The 19,717-nt window shown below is 35.2% G+C and overlaps 1 protein-coding gene and 1 pseudogene across 5 annotated transcripts in view; one reads left to right on the forward strand and one right to left on the reverse strand.

The window, feature by feature from the left end:
• Positions 1–19,717, forward strand: part of RALGPS2 (Ral GEF with PH domain and SH3 binding motif 2) — a 162,939-nt gene that overhangs the window by 63,787 nt on the left and 79,435 nt on the right. For all 5 annotated transcript variants that reach the window (XM_027565437.1, XM_027565441.1, XM_027565440.1 and 2 more), the window contains exons 5-7: positions 4,646–4,729; positions 12,899–12,988; positions 16,425–16,517. In XM_027565437.1, the coding sequence (XP_027421238.1) occupies positions 4,646–4,729; positions 12,899–12,988; positions 16,425–16,517 (267 nt within the window). The remainder of the gene's footprint in view (positions 1–4,645; positions 4,730–12,898; positions 12,989–16,424; positions 16,518–19,717) is intronic.
• Positions 14,516–15,615, reverse strand: LOC113906802 (annotated as a pseudogene).

The raw sequence follows: 19,717 nt of genomic DNA on the forward strand, positions 1-19,717 counted from the left end.
GGTGGTGTATGGTCCCTGCCTGCTGCCCCTCTCCACCCCCCGATTTTCTGTTTAACAAATTTTGTTATTTAACAACTGTAATTACTCTTACAGATGGGGAAGTTAAGATATAACGTATAGAAAGAGAATTAAGTACACCTAGTTTTGATAAGACGCTTGTGAAACTGACAGGAGTTGCTAGTATGAATGATTCAGTATTTCAGAAGGGCAGTTTGACAAGCGTCAAGACCTTGAAAGAAAGGGTTCCTACTCTTTGACTTAGTGATTTCGCTTCTAGGACTGTATATTTAGGAAATGATCAGAAAAGGTGCAAGGATATTCTTTATTTATACTATATAGCCTTACTTATGACAGGAAAATGGCTTGTCAAATGGCTAGATAAGTTGAATAGCAATTTCATAGAAACACTTTGATTATAGCATTAATATAAATTTGGAAATTTTGTAATTGGTTAAAAACAAATTCAGAGTTGATGGATTTAATCCTAGAAATTGTGTCCTAAACCTTGACATCTTTATATAGTTGTATAAATATACTGTGATATTTAGGAAGACCAAACATGTTTTCTAGCAGTTTGATGTTTTTAATATAGTTATCATGTGTCATGTTTATGTTAATATAATATCTACCACTAAATATTTTGTGTCTATACAGGAAGATTATGTGAAATGAGTATATATCTAGGCTGAGTACAGAGTACTCAAATTCCTTTTTATTGTAGAGTTGCTTCTGTCATTTTCTTTTCCTTGATTAATTTCAGATTTGAAATTTGCAAATTCTAGGTTTAAAAAAAGTACTTTATATCTTTAGAAAATTTACTGTTTACTGTGTTAAAGTGATAATTGTTGTCTCTTTCTTCAGTATTCCCCATCTCAATTGCTCAGGCCAGAAACTTGGGAATTTTAGTACTTCTGGATACCTCATTCTTAACACTGTGTGGATCCAGTTTTTGATCAAGTGATATTTTCAGTATCCACTGATACTACCCTATTCCAGGGAACATTAAACAACATATAAAGTTGTTATAATACCATCATAACTTCCTCAGTCTTTCCGAAGTCAGTTCATTCTTTTTTGTTTTTATTTAATTTTTAAATTATATTGAAGATATGCATATATCATGTTTAAAAAGCTAAATATTTCCACAAGAGAGCAAAATATAACAATATCCTGTTGTTTCCACCCTTCCAACCTCCACCTTTGAGCCCTACACCCATCCAGGTCTCTTAACTTTTCTTATTTGGAAGACTTTATATTTGTTTTAAAGATAATATATCTAAATACCTATTGTTTATGAGTTTTCAATTTTGGTTATGATTTATTGACTCTCTACTATGGAAGATGATTTCACTCTATTTTCTCTTCCTCTCACATTTGCACAATTTATTTCCTCTTCTTTTCTTTATAGTTACGTCACAATTTTGACATGAATAAGTAATCATGGCTCAGCTGTTCTTTACAAGTGTAGAGAAAGCTGAAGAACAGTTGATCCGTGATTACTTACTTAAATTTTGTTTTCTTTCAGCTAAATAACTTACTTTAACTTTCTCTGTTTTTGGGCGCATGCTCAGTAGTATCCAGTTCTTTGCGATCCCGTGATTGTAGCCTGCCAGGCTCCTCTGTCCTTGGGATTTTCCTGGCAAGAATACTGGAGTGGGCTGCCATTTCCTCCAGGGGATCTTCCCAACCCAGGGTTCGAACCCATGTCTTCTGCATCTCCTGCGTTGGCTGGAGTGTTCTTTACCACTGAGCCACCTGAGAATCCCTTTAGCTTTCTCTATGACTTGTCACTGATTTTTCTGCCAGAAGTGAATGCAGTGAGTGTGTTTTCTCTGTGTTCAAACATTCCAGATAGTGTTTCATCTTTCAGAGATGTCTCTCTTGGAATTTCCGTCCTTGCTATTTACCATCTGGACTATCGTTCTTATGGTCTGCTCTTAGGTTTGTCTCAGAATCTCCCTTTACTCTTTTTTTTTTTTAATTTATTTTTTTAAATTTTATTTTATTTTTAAACTTTACGTAATTGTATTAGTTTTGCCAAATATCAGAATGAATCCACCACAGGTATACATGTGTTCCCCATCCTGAACCCTCCTCCCTCCTCCCTCCCCATATCATCCCTCTGTGTCGTCCCAGTGCACTAGCCCCAAGCATCCAGTATCGTGCATCGAACCTGGACTGGCATCTCGTTTCATACATGATACTTGACATGTTTCAATGCCATTCTCCCAAATCTTCCCACCCTCTCCCTCTCCCACAGAGTCCACAAGACTGTTCTATACATCAGTGTCTCTTTTGCTGTCTCGTACACAGGGTTATTGTTAGCATCTTTGTAAATTCCATATATATGTGTTAGTATACTGTATTGGTGTTTTTCCTTCTGGCTTACTTCACTCTGTATAATAGGCTCCAGTTTCATCCACCTCATTAGAACTGATTCAAATGTATTCTTTTTAATGGCTTAGTAATACTCAATCGTGTATATGTACCATAGCTTTCTTATCCATTCATCTGCTGATGGACATCTAGGTTGCTTCCATGTCCTGGCTATTATAAAAACCCTTTACTCTTAATTTGGGAATTTCCAGTATTTTCTTTCGGTCTTGGTTCTGTGGTTTCCTGGATCTTCTCTCCCTTTTTCTGACTTTGCTAGTTTGTTTTGATGGAAGACATATTCTGCAAGCTCTGTGAGAATAGGTGCATAAAAGGAAGATTCCCCAAGACTTCCTGAAAATGTCTGTGATATACTTTCATACTTAATTGATTCTTTTGTTGAATATAGAATTCTAGGATTTTGAAGGCTTTGTTTCAGTTGTCTTCTATCTTCTAGAGTTGCTGTTGAAATACCTGATACCTTCTGATCCCTTTTTTTCTGTATGTTATCTGTTTTTGTTTTGTTTTTGAATTGACAGATTTTATGATTTCTTTGTCTCCAGTGTGCTACAGGTTTTTGATGCTAGGCCTTGATTTGAGTATTTTTTTTTTAATCTTTTATAATGGACATTAGACAGGTCTTGTCCTTTAGATTCAGGAGACATTTTCTTGAATTAGCATTTTTTTCAGTAAGTTACTTTCCTCTATTCTCTCTGTATTCTTTTAGAATTATTTTTATTATTCAGAAGTTGACTCTAGTGGACTCTTCTAATTAACATACTATTTTGCCCCCATATTTAGCTTATTGTTTAAAAGGTATTATCACCTTTATCTTTGCTGATTTTTAACAGTTCTTTTATTATATTTTTCATGTCCAAGAGTTTTATTTGGTTCTCTGAATCTTTCTTGTTTGTACCCTTCTATTTTTTCTGTTTAATGGGAGCAATATCTAGCTGGAAGTAATAATTACATGGTTTTACCCTTTTCTCCAGAGAAGGTGATGGCACCCCACTCCAGTACTCTTGCCAGGAAAATCCCATAGATGGTGGGAGCCTGGTGGGCTACAATCCATGGGGTCGCTAAGAGTCGGACACGATTGAGTGACTTCACTATCACTTTTCACTTTCATGCATTGGAGAAGGAAATGGCAACCCACTCCAGTGTTCCTGCCTGGAGAATCCCAGGGACTGGGGAGCCTGGTGGGCTGCCATCTCAGGGGTCGCACAGAGTCAGACACGACTGAAGTGACTTAGCAGCACCCTTTTCTCCGTTTTCTTTTTTCTCCACCCTAACTCAGTGTCCTCAGAATTCTTCTTTCCTATGGATTATGTCTCTTTCTGGCCATGGTGGTTGTATTACAGCAGGGTTCCTAACCTGTTTTGACTCTTGAACCCCTTTGGAAAACTGAAGCTTCTGGAGCTGAACCCTTACTTAAAATCCAAGAAAATCAGTTCTAATAACATATACCTATCAAAATATTTTTTTAAAACTGTCCTATGGCTATATATGTGCCCCTTTGTTAACATATTAAGTATCTAGAGGTGCTGAAATTATAACTTCAAAGCAGTGATGAGTGTAAATGATGTTTTTGAGATATCTGTACCAACCGTAATGTGATATGAAAAATCTGTGTTTTTATTAGTCATAGATAAGTCACATATATTGCCAATTCTTCTATAGTTGGTAGCCTACATGTATAATTAAAAGCAATGTCATTTCAGTTGGAGGTTAGTGTAAAACAGAATTGTAATTTTCTTTTTTTTTTTTTTTTTTTTACATCTAAGTTCTTGAGCTCTTTGAATTCTATTGATAGATCTATGGGGAATCAAACATCCCCTTTTAGGGGTTTCTTCAAATGCCTGGGGTCATTGGCTTTCAGCTCAAAAGATTGAGGTTACCAGAAAGTTGATTGGAAGCTCTGAATGATTGACTGGGACTTGGCAACAAGTAGGCTTCGCTTTACGTTGTGGGATGCTCATCTTTCATTATTTGTAGATTTTCTTCTTGGGATTCAAATCTCTTCAAAGAAGAACCTACATTCTGCATATGGAGTATAGATCTAATTATCTATGTTCATATGGATAAGTAATTGTGCCCACTTGTATTCTTGTAAAATTTGTTTTTGTGATTTGCCTGAATGGTTATACTATTAAATATGTTCCTATTAAATAAAACAATTCTAGGAAAGTACGCAAACTGTCTTTAATGCTTTTAAACCATTAATGTAACACGAAAACTGGGCTTTTTCATGAATTTATATTTAATTTTTTAGGAGCTTGCAAGTTGTGGATGGAATAAAAAAGAAAAATACAGTTCTGCACCAAATGCAGTTGCCTTCACAAGAAGATTTAATCATGTGAGTTGCTTATAAAATTTTGATATTTAGTTTCTGAAATTCAATTCCTCAGTATGTAATTTTTCATTAAGAAATAATTTAAGTTTTTACATCAGTTCTAGAGCATTTTCAACCAATATCTCTTCAGTGTCTTTCCATATAATCTTTTTTTCTTTTTCCTTCTGTAATTCCTATTGAAAATTTACTGGAACTTTATGTTCTTTCCTACTTGTGTCTTAACCTGTCATATTTTACATCTATCCCTTTGTGCTCCATTCTGTGTTATTTACTCAGATTTATATTTCAGTTCACTAAAACAGTTCTCTTCAGATGTGTTAAATCTGCTTCAAATCTATGTACTTTTTTTTACACTAATATCATTCCCCCCCCCTTTTTTTTTCAATTGCTTAAGTCATCTTCAACTTTTTATTTTGTTTTATTATAAGGTGTATTAAATCCCACATCCCTAAGCTCTTGAGAGGAAATCTGCCAACGGCAGCTGTCATACCCTTTCCTTTTTTGCCTTTATTTCCTTTATTTTTGGCCTCAAGTGAAATCTTTTCTTTTCAAGTTAGTCATGTGCAGTGCTTAGTCAGTCAGTTGTGTCTGACTCTTTGCAACCCCATGAAGTATAGCCCACCAGGTTCCTCTGTCCATGGAGATTCTCCGGGCAAGAATACTAGAATGGGTTGCCGGGCCCTCCTCCAGGGGATCTTCCCAACCCAGGGATCAAATCCAGGTCTTCCGTATTACAGCTAGATTCTTTACCGTCTGAGCCACAGGGAAGCCCAAAATTACTGGAGTGGGTAGCCTATCCCTTCTCCAGGGGATCTTTCCAACCCAAGAATCAAACTGGGGTCTCCTGCATTGCAGGCAGATTCTTTACCAGCTGAGCTACCAGGGAAGCCTACTTTTTAAAAAATGGTTTTCTTTAACTCAGCATTTCTAGGGGTTTATAGCAAATAGTATATCTCAAGTTATTTGGTTCACTGCATTACCCAAAATGGAAGTCCGTTAGTATTTTTTTTTTCAGTTAGATTAAACCGTTAGTAAGGAACCTACAGCAAACATGTCTTATACTGAATTGCTTATTTAAACTATATGGCAGTTGTTTTAAATTTTTTCTGGAGTGGTCAGAATTTATCATCGTGGTAAACTTTTTTTTGCCAACAAAAACATTGTCACAATACCCACAAATTTGACTTTAGATTTTTAAACACTAATATTATTCTTAAGTAAGTCAAAAGATTGTTAGGGTCAAATATGTCACCATGTACCAAAAGCTTTTACACTTAATCAAGATTACAGTTGATCTATAATAAAATTCATTACTTAGTTATTCCATTACTCTATTATTTTCTCTTAGAAGTGTGATGGGAAATCTGAAGTAGCAAATTACAAAAGAAGTTGCAAAGAGACTTTTATTTTTAAAATGAATTTCTTGTAGATAGCATATAGTTGAGTCCTCCTTTTTTTTTTTTTTTTTTTGCCCCATCTGACACAATTTTAGTAGGTAGTTGCTAAAATAAAATCATTACTGTTTGAAAGAAGACAACAAAATCCACAGTCTCTATAACATTATCCATAATGATGACTATACAATTGAAAAAATTACCAGACACACAAAGAAAAAGAAAAAGTTGACTGAGTATTAAGAGAAAAAGCATTAAAACTCCAGGAGTTGGTGATGGACAGGTAAGCCTGGCGTTCTACAGTCCATGGGGTCGCAAAGAATTGGACATGACATGCGAATGAACTGACTGACTGAGTTAACTCGGCCGGGCTCAAACTCTAAATTCTCTTTCTTGTTGGAGAATAGATCGGTTCTTTCCAGATTTTGTCTTTATCTGGGCTTCTTAAAGTTTCTCCTGCACATGCACAGTTCCGAGGTCAACTGGAGATTTGGATGAACTTTTTATATAGATTTGGGGGACTTTTCTTACCTTTCCAGAATTTCACCCCTTATTGTCTAGCCGATTGTTCTCTGACTCTTGAAGCCATCAAGACTGTGGCCTTCTCTAAAATTCTCGGTGCACCACCTGGTAACCCTGAATGTCCTCAGACACTTAACTTTATAAGTGCAAATCTCATCCAGTGCATCTTACTTCTTTCAAAGATCTTTTCTCCAGTTTATGCCTTCTTTTGGTTCCTCTCTTGTGCTTTTAAATACTGTTTTTATAATTTGTAATTATAATCAGAGGAGCATTTCCAGAGATACCTGCTTCTCCACATTACCAGAAATGGAACTCTCCCACATCTTTTTAAAACTATGCTTTTTTCAATTGATAATCAAAACACTGGCACACATTGCCAGAAAACTGAAAAAATGTAGAAATGTATGAAAAGCTGGGGGGTAGGTGCAGAATCACCCAGAAATGACTGTTACTAATATTTTAGTATATATTCTTCCATTCTTTATTTTTTTCTTAATCTAATAGAAATCATGTTGTACATATAATTTACAGTCCTATTGTCTTCACATATCATGAAATATTACTGTATCATATTGATAAAATCACTTTGAAAACATTTTAAGTATCTGTATAGTCTCCTGTGACTTGACTCTATCAAAATTTTAATATTCATTCTATTTTGGCTATTTCTTTGGTCACTTTTATTTATGCCTTCTGGCCAGTGGCTTTCTGATTTTTTTTTTGGTGGGGGGGGGAAAGGTTGTCTAAATTTTTTAAAAATGTTACCTTTAGATAATTGGAAATTTGATTAATTAGAAATTAATGTTTTTAGAAATGATATTAATTTTAGGTTATGTTTGTAGAAAGACTCCTTTTTGAAAATGTTGATAGATACTATCATATATTGTCTGTGATTTGCTTCACAGTATTAATGGAGCATTTGAGAGTGGGATGAGAGTAGAAGTGAGAGAACTTGGCCATAACTTGGTTGTTGAAGCTGGTTGATGTGTACTGGGGAGTTCATTATTATTATGTTTAGTTCAGTATACGTTTGAAGATTTCCATGATAAAAAGTTAGGAATTATCTTTAAAGCTTAACAAATGTTTGGCTGTAAATAAAAGGTTTTCATAACACTTTTATATGATTATAAAAGCTTGAATAAAGCAGCAACAGTTAGAAATAACCTCTGAATAAAAGTTTTCTAAGATATACTTTTTAATGAAATACTTGATTCACTCCTAAAATACTTTAAATGTTTGTTTGAATCTTCTGAAACTGCCAGTTCTGGCCTACGGAACTGGCAGGTTCATATGGTTAATCTAATGTATATTAGGAAGTATTATAATAAAACAACTGTGAATTCACCACCTAAACTAAGAATATTACCAAAACTATTGAAGCATTTTATATGTTCTCTGCTCTGTCCTCACTAAAAGGGTAACTATTATCTGAAAAAAATTTTTTATCTTTTGTCTTTTCTTAATTTGATTTTAAAAATTTTAACTCTTGTTATAATTCCTATATGAGTAGATTTACCAGAAAAAGTTGTGCCCCTAAACAACATATTGTATATCTTGCTTTTCATCTTTGTAAAACATATCATCAGACTATATAGAGACTTCTGTGGTTGGCTTTTTTTCACTTGTATTTCTCTGCTGTATCCATGATAATGCATATAGTGCTTACTCATTGATTTTCAGTGCTGTCTTCTAGCATTTCATTGCATGAATGTATCAGAAAGAATTCATCATTCTTTTGAGGGTAAACTAATTTTGAGGGTGGACTAATGTGTCTCCTAATTTTTTGCTGTTGTGAAGAATGTTGCTATGAATATTCTAAGAGTTTGGGTGCCCATGTGCAGTAGTTTCTCTAATTGGTGGTTTTCAAACATTTTTTGCTATGACCCACAATAAGATAAAATATTTTTACATTGTAACTGAATATACAAACTAAAGTTTTCTGAAATAATACTTACCTGTATTAGACAATATGTACTTCGGTCTTTGCTTAAAAAAAAAAATTGCTGCTTAAACTTACTAAATTGATTACCATAAAATAACGGGAAAACACTGTGATTTGTTTGAAAAATGTGTTCCTAAATACAAAATTTGTGTCAGAGAGAGTATATCCATGTTTAACTACATAAGACAATATGTATTTTTAAAAATGATTATACCAGTTTGCTTTGAGCTTTCATCACTGTGTATCCTTATCAGCACTTGGTGTCATTAAACTTTGAAATCTAATTGATGTAAAATGACTCAACTTTTATTTTCATTCATTTAAATATTTACTAAGTTCCTACTATGTCCTGAATATTGGTCTTGATGTTGGGGATATATTAGTGAATAAGGAAAACAGAGATCATTCTCTTTATGGACTTTTTCATTCAGTTCTTCCTAATTTTAATTTTACTTTTTTTTTTTTTTTCATTTTCAGACATTCTATCATTTTCAGATTTCTCTGGTCATGTGTATTATTCTCTTATTTTTTATTTTAAACTCTTTATTGTAAAATAAAGCATGGATACAAAAAGAACCCATAAAACAAACATATGGTTTAATGAAAGTTTGGGAACTACCCTAGAAACCCCTCCATGTGCCTTCATCACAGTTCACAGCCTTTCTTCCTCCAACAATAAGTACTGTCCTGACTTTTATAGCACTCACTGTCATGTATTTATTTTTATAGTTTTTATCACATAAATATGGATCCCTAACTTAGCCTGGCCAGTTTTTTTAATTTGTTAAATGTTTGCAACTTTTTAATTTGCAATTTCTCCCTTTATCCTTTTCTCTTCCTTACTATTTCCTGTGGAAGAACCTCTAGAGTCTCCCATAGTCTCCCATAGTCTATATTGCATTTTGTGTAGTATATGTTCTATGTTCTCTGGAAATTAGCTGCTAATTCCTAAGGTTTAGTTGGGTTGAGTGCCTTTGGCAAGAGTCTGGGTTGTATGGGGTTTCTTCATCAGATCTTTTCTGTGATATTAGTAGATACATTAGATATTAGATATAAAGAAATATTTTTAGTGGGGATAATTTTATAGAGATATTTTCCCCTCATCTAGTATTTGCATACCTAGAGATTCCATTTCATACAGGTAAGGAAGAATAAGTATTTGATTTTTTTTCACTTTATTTAGCGGTTTTGAAGATAATGAATTGGTGTTCTGTCATCCTTTAACAATGACAGAGTAGTTTTTAATTTTTTAATTTTATTTTAAACTCATAAATGTAAACATACATGATGTGAATCAGTATTTTCATTACCATTATTATCATTATTGAAACTCATATTATCCTGTCATTGGCCAACAGGAGCCTCTTCAAGTTGGCTTTCATGACCTTTCTCATGACCCTTGTAATCTTGAACAGTTTCTTTGCTTTTGTTTGCAAAGACATTGCATGTTCATTTTGTCCATTACCAGCTCTCTGCCTGGAATCAGCGTTTCTTTAACAAATGTTGGTTTCTTATAGTAGGAAATGGACCTAGGTGCTAAAAATGCTCATTGCTATTAGAGTGACCATAATTTCTAGGCTTTTTTAGCAGATATAGCTAGGATAACTATATGTCATACACACACACATATATATACCAACTACTTGAAGATAAAATATTTCATAAATTCATACTAGTACTTCTAATTCAAATTCAAGACCAGAGTTCTACTTAATCTCTTCCATATTATATCTGTATATCCTTTCTTCCACACCTGCAACCTGGTTTTTCATGAATTTGGGGCGTGATACAGTATCCTACAAGTTACTCATTTGCCTTAACCTGCATAAATAAATAACAGTCTCAGAATAGCAATACTAATGCCAATAATACTCCTTTAAACAGTTATGTACATATTCTTGCAAATGTTGTATTTCTTTTATAATAAATAATATATAGTGTCTGGGCATATAGGCATTATATAATGTACTCTCCTTCTTTTAACCCTTATCATTCTTATTTCTGTGAATGTGTGTATTTAACAGTCACTGTCTTTCTAATGTTGGTGTTTCTCTAGTCATTTGATTTTCTGAAGCCTGTTCTCCAGGCATTTACTCAGGAAGGGCTCATTGGAACAATAATTCTTGAGTTCTTACACGTTGATAAGTTTGCCTGTCCTTTGTATGAAATTTTCTTTCCTTGATAATACTTGATGTAGTACTCCCATTTTTTTTCTGGCAAAGTGTTGCTATTAAAAAGTCTGATGATAATTAAATTTTCTTTTCCTTAAAAATCACTTTCTCTTTTCTTAGCCTAAAGATTTTTCTCTTTTAAGTCCAGTAATTTCATTAAACTGTGTCTTGCTGTTGATCATTCTGGGGTGGTATTATCAGGTGTGATTGGCTTTAGATGGGACTGTGAATTGGGAAGCACCTACACTTAGCCTTTCTGTCATGGAGGTCTCAGGGTAGCTGGACTTCTTACGTGGTAGTTTAGGAATCCCATAGAGAATGTTCCAACAATCAAGGCATGGGCTGCATGCTCTTTTATGACCTTGTCACGGAAGTCAGTATCAGTTTTGTTAATTTTCTATTCCTTGAAGCAGTCATGAGCTTGTCTAGGTTCGATGAGAGGTGACATATACCCCCAACTTTCAGTGTGAGGAGTGACAAAGAGTTTGTGGCCATGTTTTTAAATTACCATAGTATTTGTCTTAAAATTTGACATTAAATTTATTAAGTCAGTGATCATGAAGTTTAGATTGAATCATAATTAATATTTTCTAATAAGGTTGTTGTTGGGCTTCCCTGGTGGCTCAGTTGGTAAAGAATCCACCTGCAATGCCCAGGGAGACCTGGGTTCAATCCCTAAGTTGGGTGGATCCCGGGGAGGAGGGTGTGGCAGCCCACTCCAGTATACTTGCCTGGAGAATCCCCATGGACAGAGGAGGCTGGCGGGCTGCAGTCCACGGGGTTGCAAAGAGTTGGAAACGACTGAGCGACTAAGCACAGGACAGCACAAGGTTGTTGTTAAAATAACCTTAACTTTAGATACATTTTAGAAGTAAAATTTATTAGAATCAGGGATAATTATTGTCATTAGTAGCTCAAATATAGTAACAAATATAAAGATGTCTTTGTAAAATATATTCATTTTACATTTACATATACACTTTAAAATATACAAATTTTGACTGTTTATAGATGAAAGTGCAAATAAATTCTGAAATATTTCTCAGAAGAAAAGGTGGTAGTGGCTTTATTTTTGCACTGAGATTTCTAACTACATCCTACTTTTAGATTTGTATAATTTTGAACCAACTGATAGTGCTTTGATTTTGCTTTTATAGTACATGAATTGAAATATGTTATATAAAAAATGTGTATTACATACATATTGCTCTGTGTCATATGATAAGCACACTATTTTCACCAGAGCATTTTAGTAATGTTACAGACCCATCCTGCCTTATGATGAATGATGTTTATTGTTTTTTAAAAGAAATCTTGAAGATGGTTTCATTGAATTAGAAAGCATTACATAATTGTTAAAAATACAATCTTGATTTTAGAATGACTTAGATATATTTTTCTTTAAGTAGTTTTATATTTTATCCTATTCATATCAGGAAAACCATACTTGAGATTCTTGACATTTAGGATTCTACTCCATGTAAATAAATGGCAGCATGGGATTATACAGACACAGAAAAACATTCTATAAGTAGCATGTTTTACAGAGTCTGATCTTAGAGCTTATCTAATTCTGCCAGAGTGTTATAAAATACAGCAAAAAACACTTGTATACTGTTCTTGTTGCATCATTCTGGTTTTATTGCTTTCTCTTTTCCTTCAAATTTTACATTCGCTTTTATAGATGAAAAATCATTATGATGTGTTTATGTGTCTGTACGAATGTGTATATATGTTTCCCTGATGGCTCAGCGGTGAAGAATATGCCTGCCAATGCAAGAGACGTGGGTTCGATCCCTAGATTGGCAAGATCCCCTGGAGAAGGAAGTGGCAACCCACGCCAGTAGTCTTGACTGGGAAATCCTATGGACAAAGGAGCCTGGTGGGCTACAGTCACAGAGAGCTGGACATGACTTAGTGACAGGGACTCACACACAAACAAATACTCATGTCTATATCTGTCTGTCTATATATGTGTATGAAGTATGTGCAGCATTTGAAGAGTTATGTCCTGGTGGTGAGTCAGGGGCAAGAGAAAGTATTTTTACACAATTCTCAGTGGTTCATCAAGTAGCTCTTGTCATTCTTTGATCCTGTAAGTAAAGAATCTTACCATTCACCTATTTTTATTTTTTATTTGCAGGTAAGCTTTTGGGTTGTTAGAGAGATTCTTCATGCTCAAACATTAAAAATTAGAGCAGAAGTTTTGAGCCACTATATTAAAACTGCTAAGGTAAGATAAACTTGTGCTTCTGTTTTTAATTCAGTCATTTACGAATGCTTGTGAGTAAGTATTTGCCTGTGTGACTATAGTCACTATTTATTGACGCTGGAAAATAAGGCCTACTGATTAACCTAAGTTAATTTTTTAAATTGCATGTCTGTTGCCTTTGCCTTTTCTTCTGTTCCTCCTATCTTCCTCCCCTTTCTTTTATACTTTCCCTCTCTTTCTCAGAGAAGCTGATTTGTATTTGGGCAGAGGTCAGATTATGATGAAGTTTAATATTTATAAAATATTTTGGTATATTCTGCAGGTGACTAAAAAAGCCTTGCAGGATTAAGTAGAGAAATACATATCAGTTATTTGTCTTTCATATAGATTATTCTGCCAACCATGTGGAGAATAAGACTTAATTTTAAAAGAACAGTATAAATGAGGGTGTTAACCAAATACATTGAGTAACATAGATAATAGATGCAGCAGGAGAAATAGAACATGGATTTCAAAGACAGTTAAAATTTACAGAGGAAGATGGAATAGGACATTCCACAAGAGGTTACAGAATTTTGCTAAAATTTGTAACAACTCCAGATTTATGTCAAGTTGACTGAAAAGAGGTATAATGGTAGCCACATTCATTATTCTAATAATAAATACATAACTTATCTCACCTGTGAATGAAGGAAGATGGGATAAATTGAGGATATGATTTTTACAGTTGTAAAGTATTGTAATCATTGTAAGTCCTAACTGTTCCATGGCTTCCTTGAGCATCTGGGAGCAGTTGTATTCCAGCATTCTGTGGCACTAGGTGGCAGAGCTAGCCTTCTTAAAAGTTGTTATTTTTTCAGAAGTGTCATAAAATTTTAAAAAACATTCTTTGTGATATGTTAAAGATTGGATTTTAGCTAGTAGAATCCATGTCTTTTCTCCATAGATCCTGAATTTTCATTATTGTTTTCTGGTGTTTTTGTTAGTTTTTTTCTTTTTTTTATGAATGTTCCACTCAAAACCACCACATCCATTAAACCTGTCATTATTCTCATCAAATAATCATTTAATTCCTGTTCAGACTCATACTTTGAGTTATTTCTGATAGTGCTTACTTTTACCCCAAGCTCTAAATTCATAATTTTTTTGTCCATTACTGTGTCTTCAATCCCACTGGGGACTCTGCCTTCTATTTTGTTTCTTATAAAACAGGCAAGTCTTTCTCTTCTTTTAGTAGATGTTTCAGTTAGGTTCTATAGAGTCAGAAAACACCCACACATGTAAATGTATAACATATATAAAAAGGTTTAAGAAATTATCTCATGTGATTGAGTTGGGGAGAGGCTGGCAAATTTGAGTCCGTAGGGCCAGTAGACAAGCTAGAGACTTAGGAAGGAGTTTCTGGATTTTTGCTGTTATCAATACCACTACTTATACAGCATTCTTGTGTGAATCTCTTGGTGCTCAGCTGCAGGTTAAAATACTAGAAATATAGAGAGAGAAGACAAATTACCTTCAAAGAAATGACAGTAAGACCAATAGCTTTCATCAGCCAGTACCTGATGTTGTTCTCCATTTGTGAATTCTTGTTTCATTTTCTTTTTCTTATTTTTCCTCTGAGGCATTTTGTTTGTATGAATTTGCATCCCTAGTTTTTATGAATCTACATCCCTAGAAAAAGAAAAAGAATCCAAGGATTTTCTCTCCTATGTGTTTTTGTCTTGCTGCTTCCTGGTCCATGATGACAGCTGAGGTTGTCAGTGCAATAAAACCAAACTGATGGGATGGGAGCAGGTTGTTCTGCCATTTTTCTAGTAATAGATCTTGAGTCACACATCAAATATGGGGCCCATCCCTCCACACTTACTGAGCCTGCCTGTGAGGTTCACAACAATTTTCTCAGCCCTGTGATCATCAGTGATTTCAAATGCACTAATGTAAGCATGCTTCATCATCACAGTTAGAAACCTGATGATGACTTTGGAGCACAGCCTAATAAGCACCTGGCTTTTGCCTCTCTTTTCGGCATTGTTGATACTCTAGAGAGCATCAGCCAAGACATTCATGCACCCCATTATGGTGGCACAGAAAGATGGCAGAAAGAGTCCTTGTGTTTTTCCCTTTCCCTTTTTTATTTTTTTAAACTTGAGTTCATATTTCTTGAAATTTTATAGGAGTTCTTTCAGACCAGAATTAAGGTGGTATTAGAGTTCATCAAAAGAATAGAACCCCTTGCCTTTCCTTGGTTCTCATATTCAAAACAGGCAATTTTTGTCTTGGAGTTTCTTAATAATTAAGGACAGTTTTACATGCTAAGACCTTTGAGGTGTAAACATCTGATAGTTTGGAGAAATCTGAGTAATTAGCAATAATTTGACAAAAGTAGATGATCTCTTGGTAAAGTGATGGAACCTAGCATTAGCATGCATGCACAGCATCATATGGGATCCTTCTGCATGGAGGCTAGAAAAAGCAACGTCTAGTGTTGGGAAGCAGGTAGATGTCCCAGCATGAACAAGGAAAAAAGGGATGGGGATTCAGGTGGGAGGAAGCCAGAAATTGAGGAGGGCTGTGAAAAGCAAGCTTGAACCCTAGCCCTGGAATGTTAGGGGTCCTTCTGCTGCTGCTGCTGCTGCTAAGTCGCTTCAGTTGTGTCCAACTCTGTGCGACCCTAAGGACAGCAGCCCTCCAGGCTCCTCTGTCCATAGGATTCTCCAGGCAAGAATACTGGAGCAGGTTGCCATTTCCTTCTCCCGTTAGTGAGCCTGCTGCTACTGCTGCTGCGAAGTCGCTTCAGTCATGTCCGACTCTGTGCGACCCCATAGACGGAAGCCCACCAGGCTCCCCCGTCCCTGGGATTCTCCAGGCAAGAACAATGGAGTGGGTTGCCATTTCCTTCTCCAATGCATGAAAGTGAAAAGTGAAAGGGAAGTCCCTCAGTCGTGTCCAACTCTTAGCGACCCCATGGACTGCAGCCTACCAGGCTCCTCTATCCATGGGATTTTCCAGGCAAGAGTACTGCAGTGGGATGCCATTGCCTTCTCCTAGGAGGCAGGGGCACCTGAGTAGGACACAAATCAAGATCCTGGGTGCGGGCCTTTCTTTGAACTTGGATCATAAGGCAGAACTAGTAATAGTTCAGTATAAGAAAGGAAACTGCCTACTAGAAACAAGGATGCATACCAGATAACTTTGATACTGAGCCATAACTTTGGTTTTCTTAATGTGTTAGACAACTGGAGGTAGATGTATTCCCAGAGCTAGGAGGGAGTTCTGTGTGGGCCAAAAATCAGCTTACTGTAAACACAGTGGATACCCCAAAAACAAATCTCAACAATGAGGGTAATAAGTATGCTATAAGAACCACCAGTTGCCTAAACTGTATTTGTCTTCAAGTTGTCTTGTATTCATGCTATTTATTTTTCATCTCTCCTCCCCCTTTTTCTAAATCTTCCAGAAGTTGTATGAGCTGAATAACCTTCATGCACTTATGGCGGTGGTTTCTGGCTTACAGAGTGCCCCAATTTTCAGGTTGACTAAAACATGGGCGGTGAGTAATCTTCCTTAGTTAATGATAGGTTAGACTGCCTGTTGGAAGTGAAGATGTTTTAGTTCCTTTTGTAGTTCTTAGTAAAGTTAATATTATGATAATAGATAAGGATTTTTTAATTAGTTTGTACTCTGTTCTTTGAAACCTACATTTTTTCCTCTCCCCTTAAATAAGTATTTCATGAGGCTTGTTAAGTATTTTGAGCTAAAACCAACTTGGTGCTTGGTTTCTGCTCTTTAGGAAATCATCCTTGTAGAACTTTTTAAAACATCTTTGACAATATAGAATTTCAAGTTTACTGATGGGAAACTGTAAATGTGAAAATAAATTGCATTAATCATGTAAAGATTATGCTTTTGGAAAATTTGAGAAAGATATAAATTGTAAGTTGCCCCCCAAATTTACTGATTCAGATTTCCATTACAATATTTTTACTCAGTAAACTCTTGGGTTTTTTCCTTAGGAATAAAGGAAAATCTGATAGCTAACAGGGAAGTAGGCAGTGTTTCTGCACATTGTGATATTATGCTAATCATACTTGGTTCTGTTTAACAGGGTCAGAGTGTGAGGTTTTACTTTTGCACATTTGTGTATTTTTATGGTTGATCAATGTGATACTGGCCTCAAGCTTGCTGGGTATTTTTCATTTAGGTTTTATAGAACTGAAACTTTAGATTCAGTTAAATCTGTTCATATTAATACTGTTCTTTAATGTTAAAGAGGAATGGTTTTGTTTACTACATTTTGTGCAGAGGGTTAGTGTGTTCTTACTGTCCTGGAATAAAGACTTGACTAACTTTATCACAGTTTTTTACTTACTAAAATATAACTTTGTGTTTAATTAGCCTGCTGTTCTCACTTTTCATAGTGTCTGAAGAGACAGATGTTTCTCATACTGGAAAAACATTAGTATGGAAGAGCTTATGATCTTGTTTATATTTCATTTGTATTTTAGAAACACCTGAGTGAACAGTTTTCCTACTCTAAAAATTATTTTTAATAATGATGACCTAATTCTCTTTTATTAAAACTTTAATTTAATGAGGGAATGGAAGTGATTATAAATATATAGTCATGAATTCCATCTTTGAAGTTTTAGGGAAAAGAAATTGTACTCTGGTTTATATTGTGGTTTAGAAATGAGATACATTTCCCTCAAGTTAATTTTGTTTCCTTGAAGTTATTTTCATTGTCTCTGTCTCATGTCTTGCATCAAAAATAGTTTTGTTTAAATTTAGTAACAGCTCCATTATTAATCTGAATAAAATTTTTGGTGTTCATGTTAAACTTGAAAATATTCCGCAGTTTTGCTAGGTACTAATTGTTTGACGTGCATAGTGGATGATATAGACAAAGTCCTGTTCATATAGAGCTAACATTCTACTGGGAAAAGATAAGCTGTAAATATATAAATGATATATCATAAATAATGATGAATGCTCTGTAGAAAAATAAAACCGAGTAAATGAAATGTAAAATACTTCCCTCATGCTTTTCTGTGATATGTGGTAAGAATTTCTGATAAGTGATTAGACCCAGTTGCAGTTGGACCTGGCAATTGAAAAGGATTGATGACCTTGTCAAAGATGTTGGAATGATTAGATTTGAGAGAATAGTGAAGGAAAAAATGGGACAGTAAGAATAGAGAATGCCTTTGAGGAATTTTGTTGTGAAGTACTGAGGTGAGGGCCAGCGGTAACTAGAAGAAATGTGAGATTAAAGATTTGTGGTGTTTTGCTTTGATTTTAAAGATGAGATCCGTGACAGTATGCTTGAGTGGTAGTACAGTGATCTAATAAAATGAGGAGGTGAACAAGAAGTCAAGGCTGTGATACCATAGATTAGCCCAGAGGAGATAAGGTCCAGTACTCCAGTGGGGCAGGAACAGTGTCTCCGTTTTAACAGGAGAGAAGGGGGTGCATTTGGTTACAAACACAGGTATGTTGGTAGATTTGGTGGTGGGATTCTGCAGAATTCTGTTTCATAAGACATAAGAAGCAAGGTCATTAATTGACAGTGGGAGAGGTATTGGAGGTTTGAAGAGAAAGGAAAGGATGAAAGTCATCAAGGGGACTGTGAGAGTGAATTAATTAGGGAAACATGTAGGTCTTAGGTGGAGAAGGCAATGGCACCCCACTCCAGTACTCTTGCCTCCATGGACGGAGGAGCCTGGTGGGCTGCAGTCCATGGGGTCGCTAAAAGTCAGACATGACTGAGCGACTTCACTTTCACTTTTCACTTTCATGCATTGGAGAAGGAAATGGCAACCCACTCCAGTGTACTTGCCTGGAGAATCCCAGGGACGGGGGAGCCTGGCGGGCTGCCGTGTCGGGGGTCGCACAGAGTCAGACATGACTGAAGCGACTTAGCAGTAGGTCTTAGGAAGGTCCACTTGAGATTTTTGGTCATGAACTTAGAGTGAAACTTAGTGTTCAGCGTTACCATGAAGAAGTGCTGAGAATTAATTGTATTTAACCAGTTGGAATTTTTTTAGGCGTGTTTGTACCACAGAGGGGTCAAGGATAGTACAAGAGATAAAGTAGGTAAATATAAAAGTTGTGATAGATGAGGAATCTAACCTAAGTAAAAGGAAAGAAATAATGAACAGTGAAAGGGTAGTATGGTGGAAAATCCTGGTGCCCTCAAATACAAGGAATGTACCAAAAAACAACATCACAAATGGGGGAAATATTAGAAACATTATTTTTAACATCAAGCAAAAGTATGCTCATTTTCACTGTTTCTACTCAACATAAAAATTTTAGCATAGTCAAAAAAGATTAGAAATAATAAGATATATCCTCAAAAAATTAGAATTACATTGAGTTACCATTTATCTATCAACTCCACTTCTGAGTATATACCCAAAAGAATCATAAGATTGGGACTCAAACAGGCATTTTTATACCAGTGTATAAAAAAGCATCATTATTAACAATAACCAATAGGTATGAACTATCCAAATGTTCACGAACAGATGGATGAATGTACAAAATGTGGTGTAAACATACAATGAAGTATTATACATCCTTAAAAAGGACTGAAATTCTGACACAAGCTGCACCTTGGATAAACCTTGATGATGATATGCTCAGTGAAATAAGCTAGACACAGTAAGACAAATAGTGAATGATTCCATTTATATGAGGTGCCAAGAGTAGTCAATCATTCAGACAGAGTAAAAGGTGGTTCCCAGGGCT

Source organism: Bos indicus x Bos taurus, chromosome 16, assembly GCF_003369695.1.
Source record: "Bos indicus x Bos taurus breed Angus x Brahman F1 hybrid chromosome 16, Bos_hybrid_MaternalHap_v2.0, whole genome shotgun sequence".
Classification (NCBI taxonomy): Eukaryota; Metazoa; Chordata; class Mammalia; order Artiodactyla; family Bovidae; genus Bos; species Bos indicus x Bos taurus.